At 39.7% G+C, this 17,608-nt stretch overlaps 1 protein-coding gene across 1 annotated transcript in view; it reads left to right on the top strand.

Annotated features, from left to right (window-relative positions):
• The first annotated feature begins 4,348 nt into the window (after window positions 1-4,348).
• The window catches only part of LOC128908663 (polycystic kidney disease protein 1-like 2), a 40,782-nt gene continuing 27,522 nt past the window's right edge, over window positions 4,349-17,608 (top strand). Inside the window, exons 1-11 of the mRNA XM_054199310.1 lie at window positions 4,349-4,802; window positions 5,353-5,517; window positions 8,752-8,937; window positions 9,698-9,808; window positions 10,231-10,378; window positions 11,700-11,929; window positions 12,561-12,965; window positions 14,054-14,152; window positions 14,874-14,923; window positions 16,059-16,182; window positions 16,813-17,020. Coding sequence (XP_054055285.1) covers window positions 4,349-4,802; window positions 5,353-5,517; window positions 8,752-8,937; window positions 9,698-9,808; window positions 10,231-10,378; window positions 11,700-11,929; window positions 12,561-12,965; window positions 14,054-14,152; window positions 14,874-14,923; window positions 16,059-16,182; window positions 16,813-17,020 — 2,180 coding nt within the window. The remainder of the gene's footprint in view (window positions 4,803-5,352; window positions 5,518-8,751; window positions 8,938-9,697; window positions 9,809-10,230; window positions 10,379-11,699; window positions 11,930-12,560; window positions 12,966-14,053; window positions 14,153-14,873; window positions 14,924-16,058; window positions 16,183-16,812; window positions 17,021-17,608) is intronic.

Here is a 17,608-nt window from a genome sequence, read left to right as displayed (position 1 = left end):
CCATTGGCAACTCTTCACTTCCTTAACTCTTCAAATCTAGTACTTTCTGGCCTCTATTAAGGATTGTCAAGCTATTCTGCTGTGCTGCAACGGCCTTTTGAATCACAGGATGTTCTTAGGCTGTCACGATGCAGTTGTAATCTGCACTAGGGTACAAATCAGGACCACGCTGAAATCAGTGGCGGCACCATACCTCTCCTTGTCTACGCGCCAAGCTCTCCAATGACCCAGTGAAGTTCTGGAACTGATTTTTTGCAGGTCTGGGACACCAAAGTTCAGAAATAGAAAAGTTTTGTGAATGAGCGTGTTCTCCTAATAACAGTAGTTGGTCACAGAGAAATTTGCAGTTGGATTCAGGATGCCCTGAGCTGTAGAGCTATTGATTATGTTGAACAAGAATTTGGGCTTGTATTTTTCAGAAATTGCAATCCAGTGCTTGGTGCCTAACTTGGGGCATGAAAGGCTGATTTGCAAAGGTGTCAAGGCAAGCCTACCACACCTACATATGTTAGATAAGCATTGTGCATGCTCATCTCCTGTTCTGTAAGAATTTAGGCATATAAAGCTAACCTTTCCAAATAGCATATAATTTACATATAGAAGCTTAGATGAAAAAAATATGAATTAGTGATTATGAGTAATTTGAGATTTGGCTACTGAAACTGAGCTGGTTTTAAGGGGTTCAATTTTTAGGAGCGGTGACCACCTAGAAGGTTCCCTTACAGAATCTCAGTGTAAGCCATCATTTTTTTTTAACACCTATTAACTTTTTCAGCATTGTGAACAAAATACTTCTCATATTTCTTTCACCTCGACAGCTTCTATTCACAACAACACCAATAACAAATTAATAAACCTTGAAGGATCCATTTGAAAATCAGGAATAAATCATTCATCATTGCCTTTTGTGATGTTTTATATAGCGCAATGCTTTTCTGAAGAAACTTTCTCTTGATGGCCACCATCTGGTGTAACTCATAAGGGCAAGTTAGGACTCTCTAAGAGATCCGCAGGGCCCCCTAAAACATTTCTGAGAAAAATTAAAGACTTATTCCAAGAGACGCAAGAGGGTTCAGAAACAAAGGAGTTATTCATAGCTTTATCGCAGCTTGGAGTGAGGGTATGAAAATATTGAGAAAGCTTTGTCACTAATTTCTAGTCAAAGCTTGCAAAACACAATTGCTTTGCAAGCCTTATTTTAGCTGGTGAATATGTTTTAGTTTAAGTCACTGGTACATAACACGAGCTGTAAGGGTGGTTGCTACATCAGCCTTTCAGGCACACAGCTATAACTGAATAAGGATTAGCAAGTCTTGGCTATATGCAAAGGGATCAAAGTTCCTTAAAAACAATGCTTATGTACAGTCTTTTGTGTGTCTGCCCCAGTTCTTCAGAACTATGCAAAAGGCAAACAAAAAAAAAAGCAAGTGAGTCGTTTTGGTGTATCCAAAATTTAAATAGCTGACATTATGCTTGACGCTTCCCCGAAGATCCTGGAGTGGCTTTACAATACCTGTTGGGGGTCAGTTACACTCCCATGGGCAGCCAGCAGAGGAGAACTTACTGTAATTGCCAGCCACCCCCTTGAGAGAATGAGAGAGGCTTAATTAAGCACTTCTATGACTCCCTATTGGAACATGCAAGATGAGATTACACAGCCAGGTGCACCATTTTGTCTCTTCCACACTACCATATGTAACTATTTAAGTAACTTCATGAACTATTTCAATTCAGCCAGCTACAAAAAGGCAAATAGCAAAAAAAATTAATAAACTATTATACTGGGAAGCTTCCATGTGGACTTTTGGCATAAGAGAACTATTTAAAAAAAAATGTCTTTCTGTTGAGGAAAAATGCAAAAAGAATGTTTCCTACATTGGTAAATTCAAGGAGCACTGTTTATTTGAAATCAAGCCATTTTTCAGTTATGAGTGAAAAGGGCTTTCAGGAATTTTCTCTCTTCCTGAGGGCCCCAGTTGCTAATTTTGATGCTTTTAAAGCAGTATTTTGTTTTCTATAAATGCTTTTCTCTTCCTTGTGGTAAACAGAATAAACTGACAGACTGCTCTACTGGCACTAAAATATATGAAGTGAACAAACTGCAAAAAAGGGAAACTGTCTTTCTCCCATTCCCCATCTGCTGCAGGCAGTTGAAGAGTTACTTATAGCAACCGTAGATTGGGAAAAAAATTCACACTGCTGTAGAAATTGCCAACAGCAGGCTCACTTGGAGAGCTTGGCTTTATTTGTAGACATTTCCAAACATTATTTGTTCTTTTTTAGGGCCTGTTTCAATATCTGTCAAAGCCAAAGACAAGACTTCCATTAATTTCAATGGCTTTGGAGCAGATTCACAGAGGATAGCCTGTGGCACCTCCAGCTCTGGCATTGTTAGCAGTATGTTCATGTAATCAAATTTCCAGTTGCAGACAAAGAACAGGATGACGCTATGGAATCTATTCATCACAAATGGGAATCAATGGCACCTACTGGAAATGCATAGTCTGTATCACTGACCCAGATACATTTAAGTACAGTCTCCTTCATCACACCTACATTTTCAGAAACGGGCTGTGTTTCTTGTATCTAAAAGGACAAAATGAGAGGGCTGGCTGCCAGCTTCTGCAAAGCCTGGCAAGTCAGCACGGCCCGAGAAGCAGCAAGGACTCTGAAGGAAATGTCATGAAAATATACAGCGGCCAACTAACTGAACAGCAGCTGCCCTCAGCTGTGCCTTTTGCAATAGCTTGAATATCAAACAGTTGGGTTGGGGATTCCCAAACTGAAGCCTGTGAAGTTTTGTATGCAGCCCAAAAGGGACTCCTAATTTGCAGACATCCCCAACAGAATCTGATGATAATCATAGTTCTATGGTCTCTTCCAGGAAGGGGATGGGTGACTGGGCACTGACTGGGCCAGATCCATCAGCTTATTCGAATATGGATTGGCCTTTGCCAGAGATGGGAACCCCAGTCTGAATATTCACATCTCAGCTGCTCCCTATTGATCAGTCAGAAATTAATGTGGGATGTGCTCCCAGGGTTCCATAGCTGAGATAAGCCTTGCTTTTCAAATGTGGTCGGAAAGGGGACATCCAGCATAGTGTCTATCTCTCCATCACTGTGCATTTTCTTGCCCTTTCCTCTCCTCCCCCACAATTGTCCTACCCATTAAACACTTCACCATGAACTTGATCTTGAAAACCCTGATTATAGTCCTGCCTTATCCAGCTGAGCAAGGCGACTATGAACTGGAGGTCCAGAAGGTCTCTAAATGCTTACTGGATGCAGTACACGTACTCTGCTTTGCAAGAAAGCTTTAGAGGTAGGTGGCATTTCTGCAATGCGGGAGTTCAACCAAACATCACTGCTTCCTGCAGTGATGCAGTAGCTGGCTCACTGATCCATGCCTAAATATAAGTGCATGTTCTTTCAGGGTCAGGTTGTGGCGTTATAAATTAACGATAGTTGCATCAAATTCAATGGAGTTAATGCCAAGGACAGGAGGATCACAATAGCTGAAGATCCTTATTTGTACTGTATTTCTGTTAATCCAGTGGCCTTGTAAACCTGACGGGTATCTTTTGTATGGAAGTTCAGAAGCACTTAGGGATTTCAACTCTTAAATGTTGCTGGGCTGGCTTCCCAAAGTCCATCAGCAGCCTTTGGAATGTGCACACAGGCCTCCCAAGTAGTTCTGATGATTAAGGCAATACTTTCATCTTTTCTAAATCACTGTTTTAACTTTTGGCCTTCTCTTCTAAATTCTAAACAGACACAACGCTTCAAAATGAAGCTTACCTGGGACAGCTGAGATTAACCTGCATACGTGTAAACAGGTGGACAGGATGAATACGATACAGTAATTATAGACATTGCATTAGCATCTGAAAGAAGCACCTCAAAAAATTAGCATCCAAAAGAAGAACCTCAAATAATAATTATTAAAAATAAAGCAATTAAAACCAATTAAATGTATCTAGAGGAACACTGCCTGTTTTCCCATCTCATAACTCCTTGTGTTTCTCATTTTCCTCATTCTCCTCTCATTCTTGCATTGTATCTCTTTGCTGTTGTTGTAAAGACCTCCAGCTTTTATGTTCACACAATGATGCCTTTGATGTAGGAGCTTTATCTCACTTTTCCACGTGTCCAACAGCAGCATATATCAACCTTATCTCCTCTGCTCATGAGAAAAGCAATACTCTAATGTCTTCTCTTCAAACTGACCACATGGAATGAGACATTTGTACAATAGGCCTCACAATGGCCATTGCAGTGACTTAGCATCAACACCTGTGTGTATCCTCAGATGCAATCACCATTATATATTAAAAGGAACCTGTTCCATGTTCTATTGCTGCTGTTGTTGCAAGCAGCAAAGAGGAAAGAGCAACGCTGATGACATGACAAGGATGACATCTCAAGCTTTTGAAGAAGGCAGCAAAAAGAGCGGTGATGTGCTAAGCAAGACGAGTGCCACACTGGGCACTGCGCTGAGAATGTGGCTTGGGATCGCAGTTCTCATTTCTCTTGCTGTATGTTTGGCTGTGGAGGAAGCAACCGTTGATGAAGGAATCCCTTGCTCAAAGTACCAGCTAGCTTTCAACCACTCGTGCTATGAGTTTGTTAGATTCCCGCGTACCTTCACAAGTGCCCAGAGCTGGTGTGAGAGAGGAGGAGGTCACCTCGTCTTTATTGAAAACGAGGAAACTCAAGAGTTCTTGCAAAAACATATTGCAGAGGATCAGGAATGGTGGATAGGACTGATCTCAAACTCCTTGCTGAATGGAACTACTGACGGTAGGTGGTTTTGAAATCACGTCTTCTTTAAAACAGTATCAGCCCATGATGCTTACTTAACATGCTAACAAATGCAATTAGTCCCTCTGTAGACTTCTGATTTGGTTGCTGTAACTTCAGATTTATATTAAGATGTTCTAGTTGCCTGCTTCACTTCCCAGTTGCATGTTGTCATGCTTTCCATTAGATCTTGTGGTTGTGTGAGCACATGGTGAATTAGATCAGCTTGCTGACCCCGTGAAAAAAATGTGCTGAGTTAGGTCTCCAGTGGAAGAGCCAGCTGAGCCAATTCGTCACATTAGGAAGTACTGTAAGATCTGATACAAGGGACATCGTGGAGTCTTGAGTCTGGGAGCACAGGGGGAAGTGGTGGTGTCTCTTTTAGTGATTATATCAGGTTAAATATAAAATGTAATTGAAGATCCCTACACAGACAAAACCACCTCTGTGTCAGTAGGAGCAGGGCTACAGTCCTGCTCTGCAGGCTCTGACTCTGTAGTTGTGTTACTGTGGAAAATAAACATTTGGGACGTGATTACTTTGTTCACAGGATCAATGATTTGGCTGGACACCTCAAATATAAGCTACAGTAACTGGTACAAGGACCATCCATCTCTCTTCTCATCCACCTGTGGGTACATCCTGAAGAATGCCAAGTATCAGTGGGGTGTGACTGAAAATTGCAGCCAGGAATTTGACTTCATTTGCGAGTTTGGTAAGATACATAACAGATGGAACTGAGAAGTGAGCATGCCACGTTTACAACTGTGCATAAATTGCCTTGTTGCTTTCAAAGTGGCTGCACAATAACATAATAAAGCTTATTAAAAGTGAACAAGCAAAAAGCCTCATAACCCCAGCAGGTGCTCTTTTTCCAGTGTGGTGATGTAAGATCTGATCCAAAGAAAGGAAGAACCCAGGAATCACTGGGAGATGTAGGAGCTCAGCAAGTAGCCGTTAAGGTCCAGGTTTCCAATAGAGGGCTCGTAAAATAGAAATGGAACCGAGAGTGAATCTAAATGTGTAGCAGTCCACATCTACAGCAGATATAAACTAGCTAGTTTAAAGCTGATATGAGTAGTGCATGATTGCATGTTTGCAAGAATAAACTCCCACAGCACTGTAGTACCTGAGCTAGGTGGGACCTGTATGATTGCCCTGTAAATATACTCTTAATCATAAGTATGTGCCAAAATAATTTCCAACAGAAGCAAAAATACAGCCAAGCTTCCTGAGACATCACTCCTAGCAGCATAGAGTAAGCAAAAGTGAGAGCAAGTTTTTCTTGTTTCTTCTCAGACCTTTCCATCAGGTGAAGTTCAAGGGCTTCCCCAGGATAAGGACGCAGACAGGAACCTGTACTTCCTGGTGGCATTCTAGTGCTCAGACAGAAAAGCTACAGACATTGTGTCCTTTAAATTGTGACTTGGAACAAACAGTCCTGGAAAGGAATGCTGACAATATCATCCCATTCAACATATAGATATGAGGGGAATTTGTGTTCCTCGCACTTTGCACATAAGCCAAGCATTTTAAACTGTAACTAGGAGTAAGGTCATAAGCACTGGAAGGACAGTCTGGCTCTGGAAGGACAGTCTGGCTGTAGGCTCACTAATATAAAAGGTCGTCAAATCCAGTATGCAAGTACAGGTTACTGCAAGCCCTAGAATTGCTACTGCTCTGGTCCAGTACTGTACTACTTCTGACATAATTAACAAGTCGTTCCACAATCAGCAAAACTAATAAAGTTTTGTTTCCTGTCCTGATTTTCTGTTCCACTTCCCCTCCCTACCCTCCTCCTCAGCACTCCCAGTTCACTCCCACATCCCGCCTCTGCAAATACTTTTCCCTCTCCCAGCTCCCTCCCCTGCAGTTCTGCAGATGCTCCAGAGCTCCAGCTGCATGTGCTGGACAGTTGAATCCCACATCATGGAACAGATAACCATTGGGTTATAATCCCTACCTCTAATAGAGGCACTGATGTACCTCTTTCTCTTCTACCTAGCTATTAATTTTCATGAAATTTTAGGGTGTTTTGAGGTTTATATCTATACATCAAATTGGGCTGAAGATGACTAACATTAACAATGATTGGGGGACATGAAATTGGCAGACAGCACAATCCCTTAAGCTTATTTTCCTTGCAAAAACAGACTAAAATTATTTTTCCATTACAACCACAGTAGACAACTGTCTGTTTGTAAGGAAGCTATCATCTGTTACCATAGGATCTAACTTAAAGCCCATTAAATTCAATGAGCGCTTGCATTATTGAGCAACAATGTCCTGCACTACATCCATCATTCCATTAACCAAGAAACTGAGAACAGATTGAGGCAATTATAGCCTTGTGTTCAGTGTCTACAGCCCACATCCATTAATACACATAGATATTTCAATAACGGAGTAGACTCCTCTTTTACCAGCTTTGCATGCGAGCAATTAGATCCAATATCCCAAAGAAATGGGGACAATATTTTCATTCGTTTCTCTGTGTGTAGAATGTTTGGAAGTTCCCAAAACCTGACAGTGCTTCAGTTTGTCTCTGTAAAATGGGCACAGTAGTACTTAACACCTTCATGCCCAGCTACTCCGAGGCTTGGTTCATATTAACATTGAGTTTGAAACTTGAAATGAAACGTAGAGGTAGCTCCAAATGGTACCGCTATTGGAATTTAATATCTCTGAACACTGATCACTTGTCTACTTGATCATCTGAGACAGGTATATGCGTACAAACAACTAACCAGACAGTGTTCTGCCCTCATCCTTTCTTTGGCCATCTATCCTGTCATTATTTGTGTTCCTCAAGACAAGTAAAAACTTTCCTTCTTATTATTTCTTATTACTTTCTACCATTTGGTGCTCTGTAGGGTAGCAATTTCTTGTAGGAAAAATATACATATTGAACCAGGGTTTGTACACAGGAACACCAACCAGGTTCTGCACATTTTTCTGTGTAAAAGTTGCAGAGACAGCAAATACTAAGGGAATTCTCTATACAAAGTAAAGAACAAAGAAATGCACGAGATGATAGTCCGCATTAGAATTTAACAGCAAATTATTTTTCAAGCTTATTTAGGGAGCTCTAATCTGTAAACTGATCATGTTGCTATAGTTACAGCCAGGCTTAGATTTAGCCTTTAAATAACAATAGCACACAATTACTGCAGTGTGCACACATTGGCACTGTTATTTAAGGTATTTAAGGGCAATGAAAAAAAAACCACCCAGCAGCTGGAGGACAATGTATTTAAAACTGAGACAGCTGAAACAAAAACATTCTTTTGCAACACTCCCATATGAGAGCAGTCTTCGCATCCTCCTCTTCAGGGTATTAAGTATCCTGATTACTACAGGATACTAAGAATTCTGAAAGATAATTAACTGTCCCAGATTAATCAAAGAATGAGGTGTACACATTTAGAGATATGACCTTACTCATTTGAGCAGTCCTGCTGAATGAAGTCACTCAAATATAACGCAGGAACAAAGGTGTCTCTGTAGCAGAAATGGGATCAGGTCCCATATTTAATATGCAAACTATTCTCCAGAGCAATTATCTCAATATCACGCAAATCACACACCACCACAAGGCTCTTTCAGAAGTAAGGAGCAACTTTAAACCTTCCAGTACTGCAACTCAAACAAATGATAAGTTTTTTTCCACAAAAATATGTGGTTTTTAAATGAAAATATTTTGGTTTGCTAAAAACGTTCTCAATTTTTTGCTTAAGGCCGTAAAAGCCAGAAATTTATTCCTCTGGATTTTAAAAAAGGAAAAAATATTTACTCTTTGTTCTTTTTTTTCTGTTTTCTTAATTGTTTAGCTTAAAAGGGAAAAAAGGGAAGAGAAAAACAAAAAAAAAGGGGGGGGATATGCAGGAAAATTGAAGCAGGATTTTCCAGAAATTCAAAAAGTTAAATTTGACTTTTTTTCTCCTATTAGAATCTGGCCAGAGCATTGCTTGTGATAATTACAATGCCACTGTACAGTGTGGTTCAGGAGAAGTTATTCAAATTGAAGAGAGCTTCTATGGGCGGAAGACTCTTCACTACTGTGTATCGGAGACTCCTCTCCAGTATGATACAGATGAAGATTGCAGCTGGATCAGTGTCAAAGACGAAGTAGCAGGTAGTATCTTATGGCATTGCTTGTCAGAAGCATAGAGTACGTGCCAAAGTTCCCAGTCCCTAAAATATTTTATCTTGTATTTCAGTAGAGTTAGTGAATAGGAAAGTGGATTATTCCTAAAATAAAGGGATTCACAGAGAACTTCTGACATGGAGGAGGTTCCCACAGGAGGCTGGATAGGAAGGAGGGATTTTGCGAGGAGCAAAGATTCAGAAAAGGAAAGGGGGAGCAAATGGAGAACAAGGGCTGCTGTCACTGTGTGAAAAAAATATGTGGGCACAGCAATTCTCTGATGAACTCAATGGGAGACCCTAGATTTGACAGAGATGGAAGAGAACACATCCATACAAACCTAACTCCAGACCAGGAGGGGTGAGAAGGCTGGCAGCCATGGGGACAGGAGAGCAGGAGGGATCTGCTGCTGCCTGCTGTGCTGTACACAGCCTGCTGGAGCTACAGAGCTCTGCGGCTTGCCAGACTAAACAGTGACTATGGCCTGTCCCTATGGTGATTCTTCGGGCTTCCAGCCAAAATTAAACAAAGCACGTAACCTCTCTAATTCCAATAAAGTGGAGTGGTAAGAAATACAAGGCAATAAGCAACACACTAAAGCCAAAGTGAGGTGGGAACTTGTTTAGAAATCAGTGAGACAATATTGCTCCTTATCGCCTTTTTGTTTTTGTAATCATCTCTCATCTGAGCTGTTATGACAGTCAAAGACAAAACCCACTAGTTCATATAAAACGGTCCTTCTTTCCAGGCCAGTGTCATGGTCTTCAGGCCTGCCAGGTGGCAGCGGATGGCATTTTCTTTGGAGATCCTTGTCCAGCTTCTGGAAGCTATTTGTCTATTCAATACCACTGCAGGGAAGGTAAGTGGGAGGGGGCTGTCAACACCAAAATCCTGTTCTACTCTCTGCTGTAAAACTGTGACCATTGATGTTTATCCTAAAAATCACTGCTCCATCCTCAGGGAAGAACCTGGAAGAGTGGTGACCACTAAAAACAGGCACGAAAATGTAGCTTCCCTGTCCTACCTGAGGGTTTTTGATAGGATACAAAGCCAGGAAATTCCAACACAAAACCACATTTAAATGAAATTACGTTCCAACAAGAATCTTGACCAGTAGGTATGGAAAAGAATCAGCTCCCTGTCACACCACTAATGTAACAAATCAGCAGCAGTATCAACTCAGTTTTGGAGAAGGCCTGCTCTCAATACATGAAAATTAAGTGAATTGTTTAAGAAATGGAGACAAACAACGGCATTGAATTCTGTCATTATGTTTTACAGGTCTGCAGCTGGTTGTAACAGATACATGCTTTGTCTTTGAAAATATCACGGTCAGTTTGAACTGGCTGCTCTCTCCATACTCTGGCAACCTTTCCTGTATCATTAGCACTGGAGATGGCCACACTATTGATCCTTACTATCCTCTAACGTAAGATATATCCTTCATGTATCATCAGACAACCAGTAAATTTCACTGCTTGCATTTTACTGAATGCTTCAAGTCTCTTAAATGAGATGTTAAAAATTAACTAGATTAATAATAGACCATAGATACAAGACACTTGGATTCTGCAGAAAGTTGTTCTGAAATTAATACAAAATTTTATGTCAAGCTGCCAACCACAATCTTTCTTCTGCTTAATATGATTCGCATTTCTTACTAAGGGAATTTATTCCAGATCCTAAGCACACAAAATCACTGAAAACATGGCCAAAGAAACAGGCCTTATTTTCTTAAGTTTAAAGAGTATTTTTTAATAATATTTACAATAATACAATGACATTCTGGAGTTTTTCTTTTATTGTAATTGCATAAAAATTGTATCATTAAAGGATCAAACACTTTTCTGCTGGATTTAAAAATCAGAGTTTGTCCTAGTGCTAGGAATGACAGAGAATGGCTCTAGAAAGTTATTTGTCTACTAATGGAATCCTACTTGAGTCAACTACAAAAGTAAGAGTAGAAAAATGAAACCCAAAAAGTAGTAACGTACTAGAAATCGTAAACTAGGTGATCCCATGATAAGAATATAAATAGTTCAGAGAGAATACTGTCAGGAATGTTACTTATTTGCCTTCCATGGTGTATGTCATACAAGGATATCCTTGGATTCTTTTCACCATGTCCCTGTGCTTGTTAGTAATAATAGCAGCTACCACAGACTTCTTCATATCCAGTCAACTCCTGGTGCTATCACAACCGGAGCTGCACCAGACCCAGGAGTGAAGAGACATTTTTGCCACTATGGGCAAGTACAGAAGCAGCTGCACATTAAAAAAAAAAAAAAAAAAAAAGAGCAAGAGATTGCTCTGACAAAATGCTGAGCAGCTTCCGCTTCCACTGATACATCTAAGAGATGGTAAATTGGGAATCAAATCAAGAGTAGAGAAATTAAGGGTACTATTACATGTTCTAATGTGCATAGTCATATGTCTGTGCTCAAAGCCAACAACACACAGACCAGATCTAATGCCATATGTTACTGAATGCTAATCTACCTAATTTACAGCAAAATGTATCCATCCTTATAGATATGCTTTGAGAATGACCACCCCTGATATACATCCTTAATGACATCATAGGCAGAAAAAAGGAACAATCTTCAAATCCTAATAATTCTATGTAAACAAACAAGGGGTTACAGTGTTTGCAGGAGAGCTCAGTCAGGTCAGAAATTTGGGCACTGTGACCACTGTTATCACATAAGACTAAAGACTTCCCAGGATTTGCTGTTCTCTTTCCATTCTAGACTGGTCAGCAATGTCACATATAGATATTCATCTCCTGGAGAATTTACCATTTTTGTGGAATGCAGCACCAGCGAATGGCATGTGATGGCACAGAAGCGGGTGACTGTTCAAGATAAGATGGATCAACTAAGCATTACTGGGTGCTATAGCCAGTATGAAACTGGGAACAGCTCTCTCTGCCGTACGCTGTATGGGGAGTTGTTGTGGATTCAAGTTGAACTCAATGGAGGTGAGGCTAATTACTCTGCATGATTTAAACAGCAGGCTAAATATTATGCTACCCATGGGATAGAAGCAGGATTTTCATTATGCAAAACAATACTTCTTTTTAGTGAATGCTTTCCCTCTAATTGTTGCATTCCTGCAACTGAATGCTCTCAACTCCATTGGAGGGATTCTTTCTCAGAGCTATTACACCACCTCAAACATAAGTATAAACCCTTTTTCCCTCTACAAAAAGCTGACAAAGCATGAGCATAACTTCAGTCACATGAATCCACACAAAGCCTGTAGGAATATATCCGTATTTGAAGTTAGGAATCCACAGAAATGCTTCTCTGATCGAGGGTAAGAAGATTCCACGCTGAGCCAGTCACATTTGCTGATATATATTTTGTTCTCACTTCAAGTTCCCAGCATCCACATATATGCTTAAAAAATAAGTAGCGTATGTTTGAATTCTCTTGACTGCCCTAATACTCCCAGCAGAAGACATGTGATAGACTTCCACAGGGAGCCTGAGGGGCACAAAATCCTGCATTGCTACAGTGTTCTTATGACTGCTTTATAAATACCACAGCAGCTAGAGTTGGATGGTCTACTACACAAGGTGTTAGAGATTTTGAACTGTCTTTTTGCAGGCAATGGAGTGACCTACATTATATTAGCAGATAACATGACACTGGCCGAATCCAGCGCAAAGGAAGGAATCGTCCCTCACAATCTGACACTGGACAGTGCCTCTCAAGAGCTGCTAGGCCCAGGGACACATCAGCTGGAAATCCGAGCATTCAGCAACACAACCACGTCAGAGATCTCTGAGAGCATTGCTGTTCACTTAATTGAGCCGGTATCTGGTCTTCAGGCTGCATTAGCATCTCACGCTCTGCACCTGGGGGAGAATTTGGAGATAAATGTGTCTGTGTCTCACGGTGCCCCAGATAAGCTAAAGTTTGAGGTGACTGGATCTAATGAAATTCATTCTCACAAACATGATGTCCCTCATGGGGAACCTCGAACATACATCATTCCCGTGCACTCTGAAGGTACAGCATGCTGATATCTTCTGTATTTCTAAGACACTCACAACTGTGTAGAGTAGTTCACATAAAGAGTCACAGCACCCTGGGGGAAGGGACAATAACATACAGATGAATTTGGCAGCTTTTCTAGCTGCTTAAAGTTGGTCTGCAGAACAGTATGACCAGCACGGTCTGATTGACTTGTAAGTGAGCTAATAAAATTGAACAGGCAAATGGGTTCTCCATGTGGAAACTGAAAGCAAAGCCTCACCTGATTTTTGCAATAAAAAAGACATAGTGAGCCAGGGTTTATTTTTTCATGACATGATCTGATTCAAGTACAAACGATGACATTTTCCTGAATCACAAAGTATTTTCCTCCTGTTTGTTCATATGTATAACTTTTCAAGTTTACACTCCTCTGCACTTTACACTGCAGTATTAATCTGGGGAGTTCTCAGTAGAGATGACGAAGAAAAGGGGAGCTTTTCTGTGTGTCGGTCTCCAACACCTAGTTTTTGTTGGGTATACTTATCAATGAAGTTTTTAGTAATTTTTTCTTTCCATTACTAAGAAATCAAAGCCTTTAAAATGTGGAATTAGGGAGATTGTCCTTAAGAGTTAATTCAGTGGCAGAAGATAAAAATGTTTCCTCCTCTAATGAACTATTCAAATCCCATGCCAAAGCTGGAACACTAGAAGCTAATTATGATTTCATTTTATGTTTTAAAATTATTCAATATTAAAAGCTTTATTTGGTCTCCCTGTACCCATTTGAACATCCCTTCCCCTCAGGCAGAACTTTTCAAACACGACAGCTGGTCTCTCATGATGCCTAAACTCGTTTGGACTCCAGTATTAGCACACCTCTAGGTTCCTGTGTGGTAATATCATAGCCAGCTGACAAAGAATAGCATTGCAAGTGCTAGGACAAAGGCAGCTGAGTTATTAAAAAGCTGAGATAAAGGGGAAGAACATTCCTTGGAAAGCCTTTCAGCAGTGTAAACTCATCAGAAAAACCCCAAAGCTCTTGACAGAAAAGAATAGGATTTTCTATCCCAAACATCATGGACAGGTCCCACTGCTATTAACTGGCCATTTGTCTTCTCTAGGTACTTTCCTAGTGAAAGTGGTGGCCATGAATGCCTTCTCAAACATGAGTCTGGATCTTGGGTTCATCACTGTGTTGGCAAACAGTTCTCATAAAGAAGGTAATTGCATTAATCTGACATTGCTGGTTTTGACCACGTAAATGTCTTTTTGCAATCAGAGCATTTCATGGAGTGTTTATGGTTTGCATCTAGTAATTGCTTTCCTTCCAGCAACAGTGCTAAAAACTTTTGTGGAGGCTTCCTCCTCATGAAGGCAGATTCCCTGTCTTTGAAGTAGTCATAAATTAGCATCGCTCTGTATATGTCTCACGTTGCACATTTGCTATTTGTTCTAGAAATAATTAGTGAAGTTTATGGCTTGGGACACAGCTCTGAAACCAGGAAATATTTGCATCACAGCAGTCCCATAAATTGCTGTCGGTAAATGCTTCTAGATGGCTCATCCTTACATTTACAAAAGCAGATATACCAGGAATAAATTGACTTTAGTACTAATCCTATCAAGACTTTTCCAGTGCTTTCCCTCAATTTTTCTCTGTACATCGATGAAACTCCATCAACTTCTGTGTATTTATATTGATTTACACCATTGTATTTGAAGAATCGGGACAATCTTCTTTATAGTATGTGACTAGCTTGTTGTTACAATTTTACCTATTGTAATTAGACTGTTTAGCACACTTCTAGAGTCTGATTCTTATAGCCCTGTCTTTCAGACTGTTGGTAGTCAAATTCTGTGTATATAAGTCATATTCTCTGTGGATGCCTGAAAGCTTTACAGGTAGCACTAAAATATTCTGCTCTTTTTTATATTAAACAGATTCTGCTAAGGAAGAAGGCAGCTCCAAAACAAATACCCGAAAGACAAATGTAAGTATTATTTAAGGATCTTTCTTTAAAATTGAAATGCCTTGAAATTTTTCTCAGCAGTAAAAGTGGTGCATAAGATATTGAAAAGAAGTATTTGTAGCACACTAGATTATGGACTAGATTTTCTGTGCCCCATATGGTTTAACATAAAATCAACACCAAAAGTCTCTGAGACAAATGTGTTTACAGGCATTCAATCTACAATTCGTAAAAGCCTGCAAGTAACAATTACAAGATTAGGAAAAATGAACTTTTCACAATGATTCAGTTTTGGAAGTTGAAATGTGCTTAGATGAATTTTTAAATTATCATCTACTTGACTAATGGAAACCTCTCTTTGAGGGGCTATCCTTCAAGCAGAGTTTAATGTATTTTTATATTGTTTCTAAGCGTTTCCTGCTTCTCTATTCAAATGTGTAAGTTACTTTGCAAAGAAGACATTTCCAGTTTATGGCAAACTGAGAAACTAATGATACACCAATTGCTAGCAGCTGCACAAATTTAAATAATAAAATTGCCAGATATAAAATTTTGTCATCATCTTAAAGGTCTAGTTTTTAACTGTAACACTAACAGACAGATCTCTCCTATAGGAGACCAGAAGGCATCATACTTTACAGATTGCCTGTAAGAAAATAGTGCATCAGAGCAAAATAAATCTAATTCAAAACTAAATTTATCACAGTTTGTTGCGCAGACAGACAAATTCAACTATCTCCTCCTTCTCTTTATCTATAGCTGTAATGTATGCAATTCAGATAAAAAAGGAATGTATTAGAAGACGTACTAGAAGACAAATGATTGTAGAAGGGTTAAAAGTCTTGGTCCAGAAGTGGAAAATTAATGGGAATTAGTTTCCTAAGTACCTGCATTAGTTTTGAAAATGGGAACTGGGCTCCTGAGCCACTTAGGAGTTTGGGAGTATTTTTGCCACACAATTTCTCTGTGCCATCTGCTTCTGTTCCCACAGCTTCTACTTCCACATGACCACTCATCAGGGAAAGACCATTTAAACTACAGATCTGTGCACAGTGATTTGGGGTCTAAACTTTCAGACCTTTTTCATTATAAAGAAGCAAGAGACATGTGCTTATACATGTTCCTGTCCTAACTGATACATTTACTTATTATTTAGAATCACAAAAGAAAAAACAAGGTATATATTAAACCGAGTCGCCATGTGGATCCTTTCACAACTGTTACGCTTGGCTGGCCAGACAACAACAACAACAATAATTCCAGTTTTCTCTGGTCCTGTGGTATGTGCATTTCCTGAACTTTTCCACCAACTTCTATTTGACAAGTAACAAACTCACTGTCAGGTCAGATCAAGTGATGAAAATCTGACTAAAGGATGGTTTACTCTCTGGCTTTAAAGTTTGCCACTCACTGTGCATGAAGAATGTCCTTCTACCTTACCTTAGTTTTAACACTAAAGTAATTATGGTATATAATATGTCATAACACTCATTTTTTGTCTTTTCCCAAGGGTGGCAACTCCTAGGTCGCAATTTTTCAAGATCTGCCTATCCTAAGCCCTCACCCTCATAGCCAAGAACTAATCCCAAGTGACATACATAGTTAGGCATTTGCAAGGTACATGTGCCTCAATAAAACAGCAATAATTAGCATCAAATATGATGCAAAAACATTTATGGCTGAAAACTGGATTGAGATTCAGGACATCTGTGTTCCGTCCCCATATTTATCCCTGGCCTCATGCATTACTCTGAAGAGTCTGTACTCTGAACTCTGATAACCCACTTTTTAAATAGGGTTCAGGAAACTCAGTTCCTCTGTAAAGCTCTTTGAAACCAATGGCAGGAAAGTCCTTTATAAGAGACATGGGATGTTATGACTGTTCTAATTATAAAGGAAATGTTTTGCAGGAGCTTGCTGGCCTGAGTGGAATGAATGTGTGCAGCAACAGATAATCCTAACCAACCTAACTGAGGTGCAAATCCCACCTTCCTGCCTTCCTCCTCCAAAGTCAGCAGTGACTGTCAGGGTTACAGTCCAAAACCCTGACGATGAAGACAGGCACGATGAGCAATGTCTCTATGTGACTGCAAAGCAAGAACTGCAACTAGAAATCAGGTCTGTTTTTAAACCATAGTATTCACTGGTTAATATTATTACTACACAAACGTAGAGCAAGGCCACAGTTTTCAATAATAATGACAATAAAGTGATAAAGTACTTATTGTTGTAAATCTATTTATACTTTACTATCATGGGAATTACAGACAAAACGTGTCTTGCTGCATTTTCCAGTCCACATTTATGAACATAATCCTTTTATAAACTGAATAACATTCTTCCCAAAACCATTTAGTTTTTGACCCCACTACATCCTTTCAATGTTGGAGATTTCTATACGCAAACCTCATTGAAACAATGGGAATAAATGCCATAAGATATGTCTGAAATTCCTACTAGACACTCAGATACACATTGCTCTTTAAAAAAATCTGTTCTTCAAGAGTATAGTGCCTCACTAAAAAGGAGCAGTATTTCAAAGATCTGTTAATATAATCATTTCAGGAGCTTAAATAGAGGCAGGCTTCATTTGAGAGCCTGAATCAGTTTTGCAACATAAAAGGTAACATTTGTAGGTTCTGGGCCTCAGTCACGTTGAAAATGGAGATGAAGGTTCCTAAATCTCTTGCTTTAAAATTAAGTATT

The sequence above is a fragment of the Rissa tridactyla genome, chromosome 4 (assembly GCF_028500815.1).
Source record: "Rissa tridactyla isolate bRisTri1 chromosome 4, bRisTri1.patW.cur.20221130, whole genome shotgun sequence".
Taxonomy (NCBI): Eukaryota; Metazoa; Chordata; class Aves; order Charadriiformes; family Laridae; genus Rissa; species Rissa tridactyla.
This window is presented reverse-complemented; position numbering and strand designations above follow the sequence as displayed.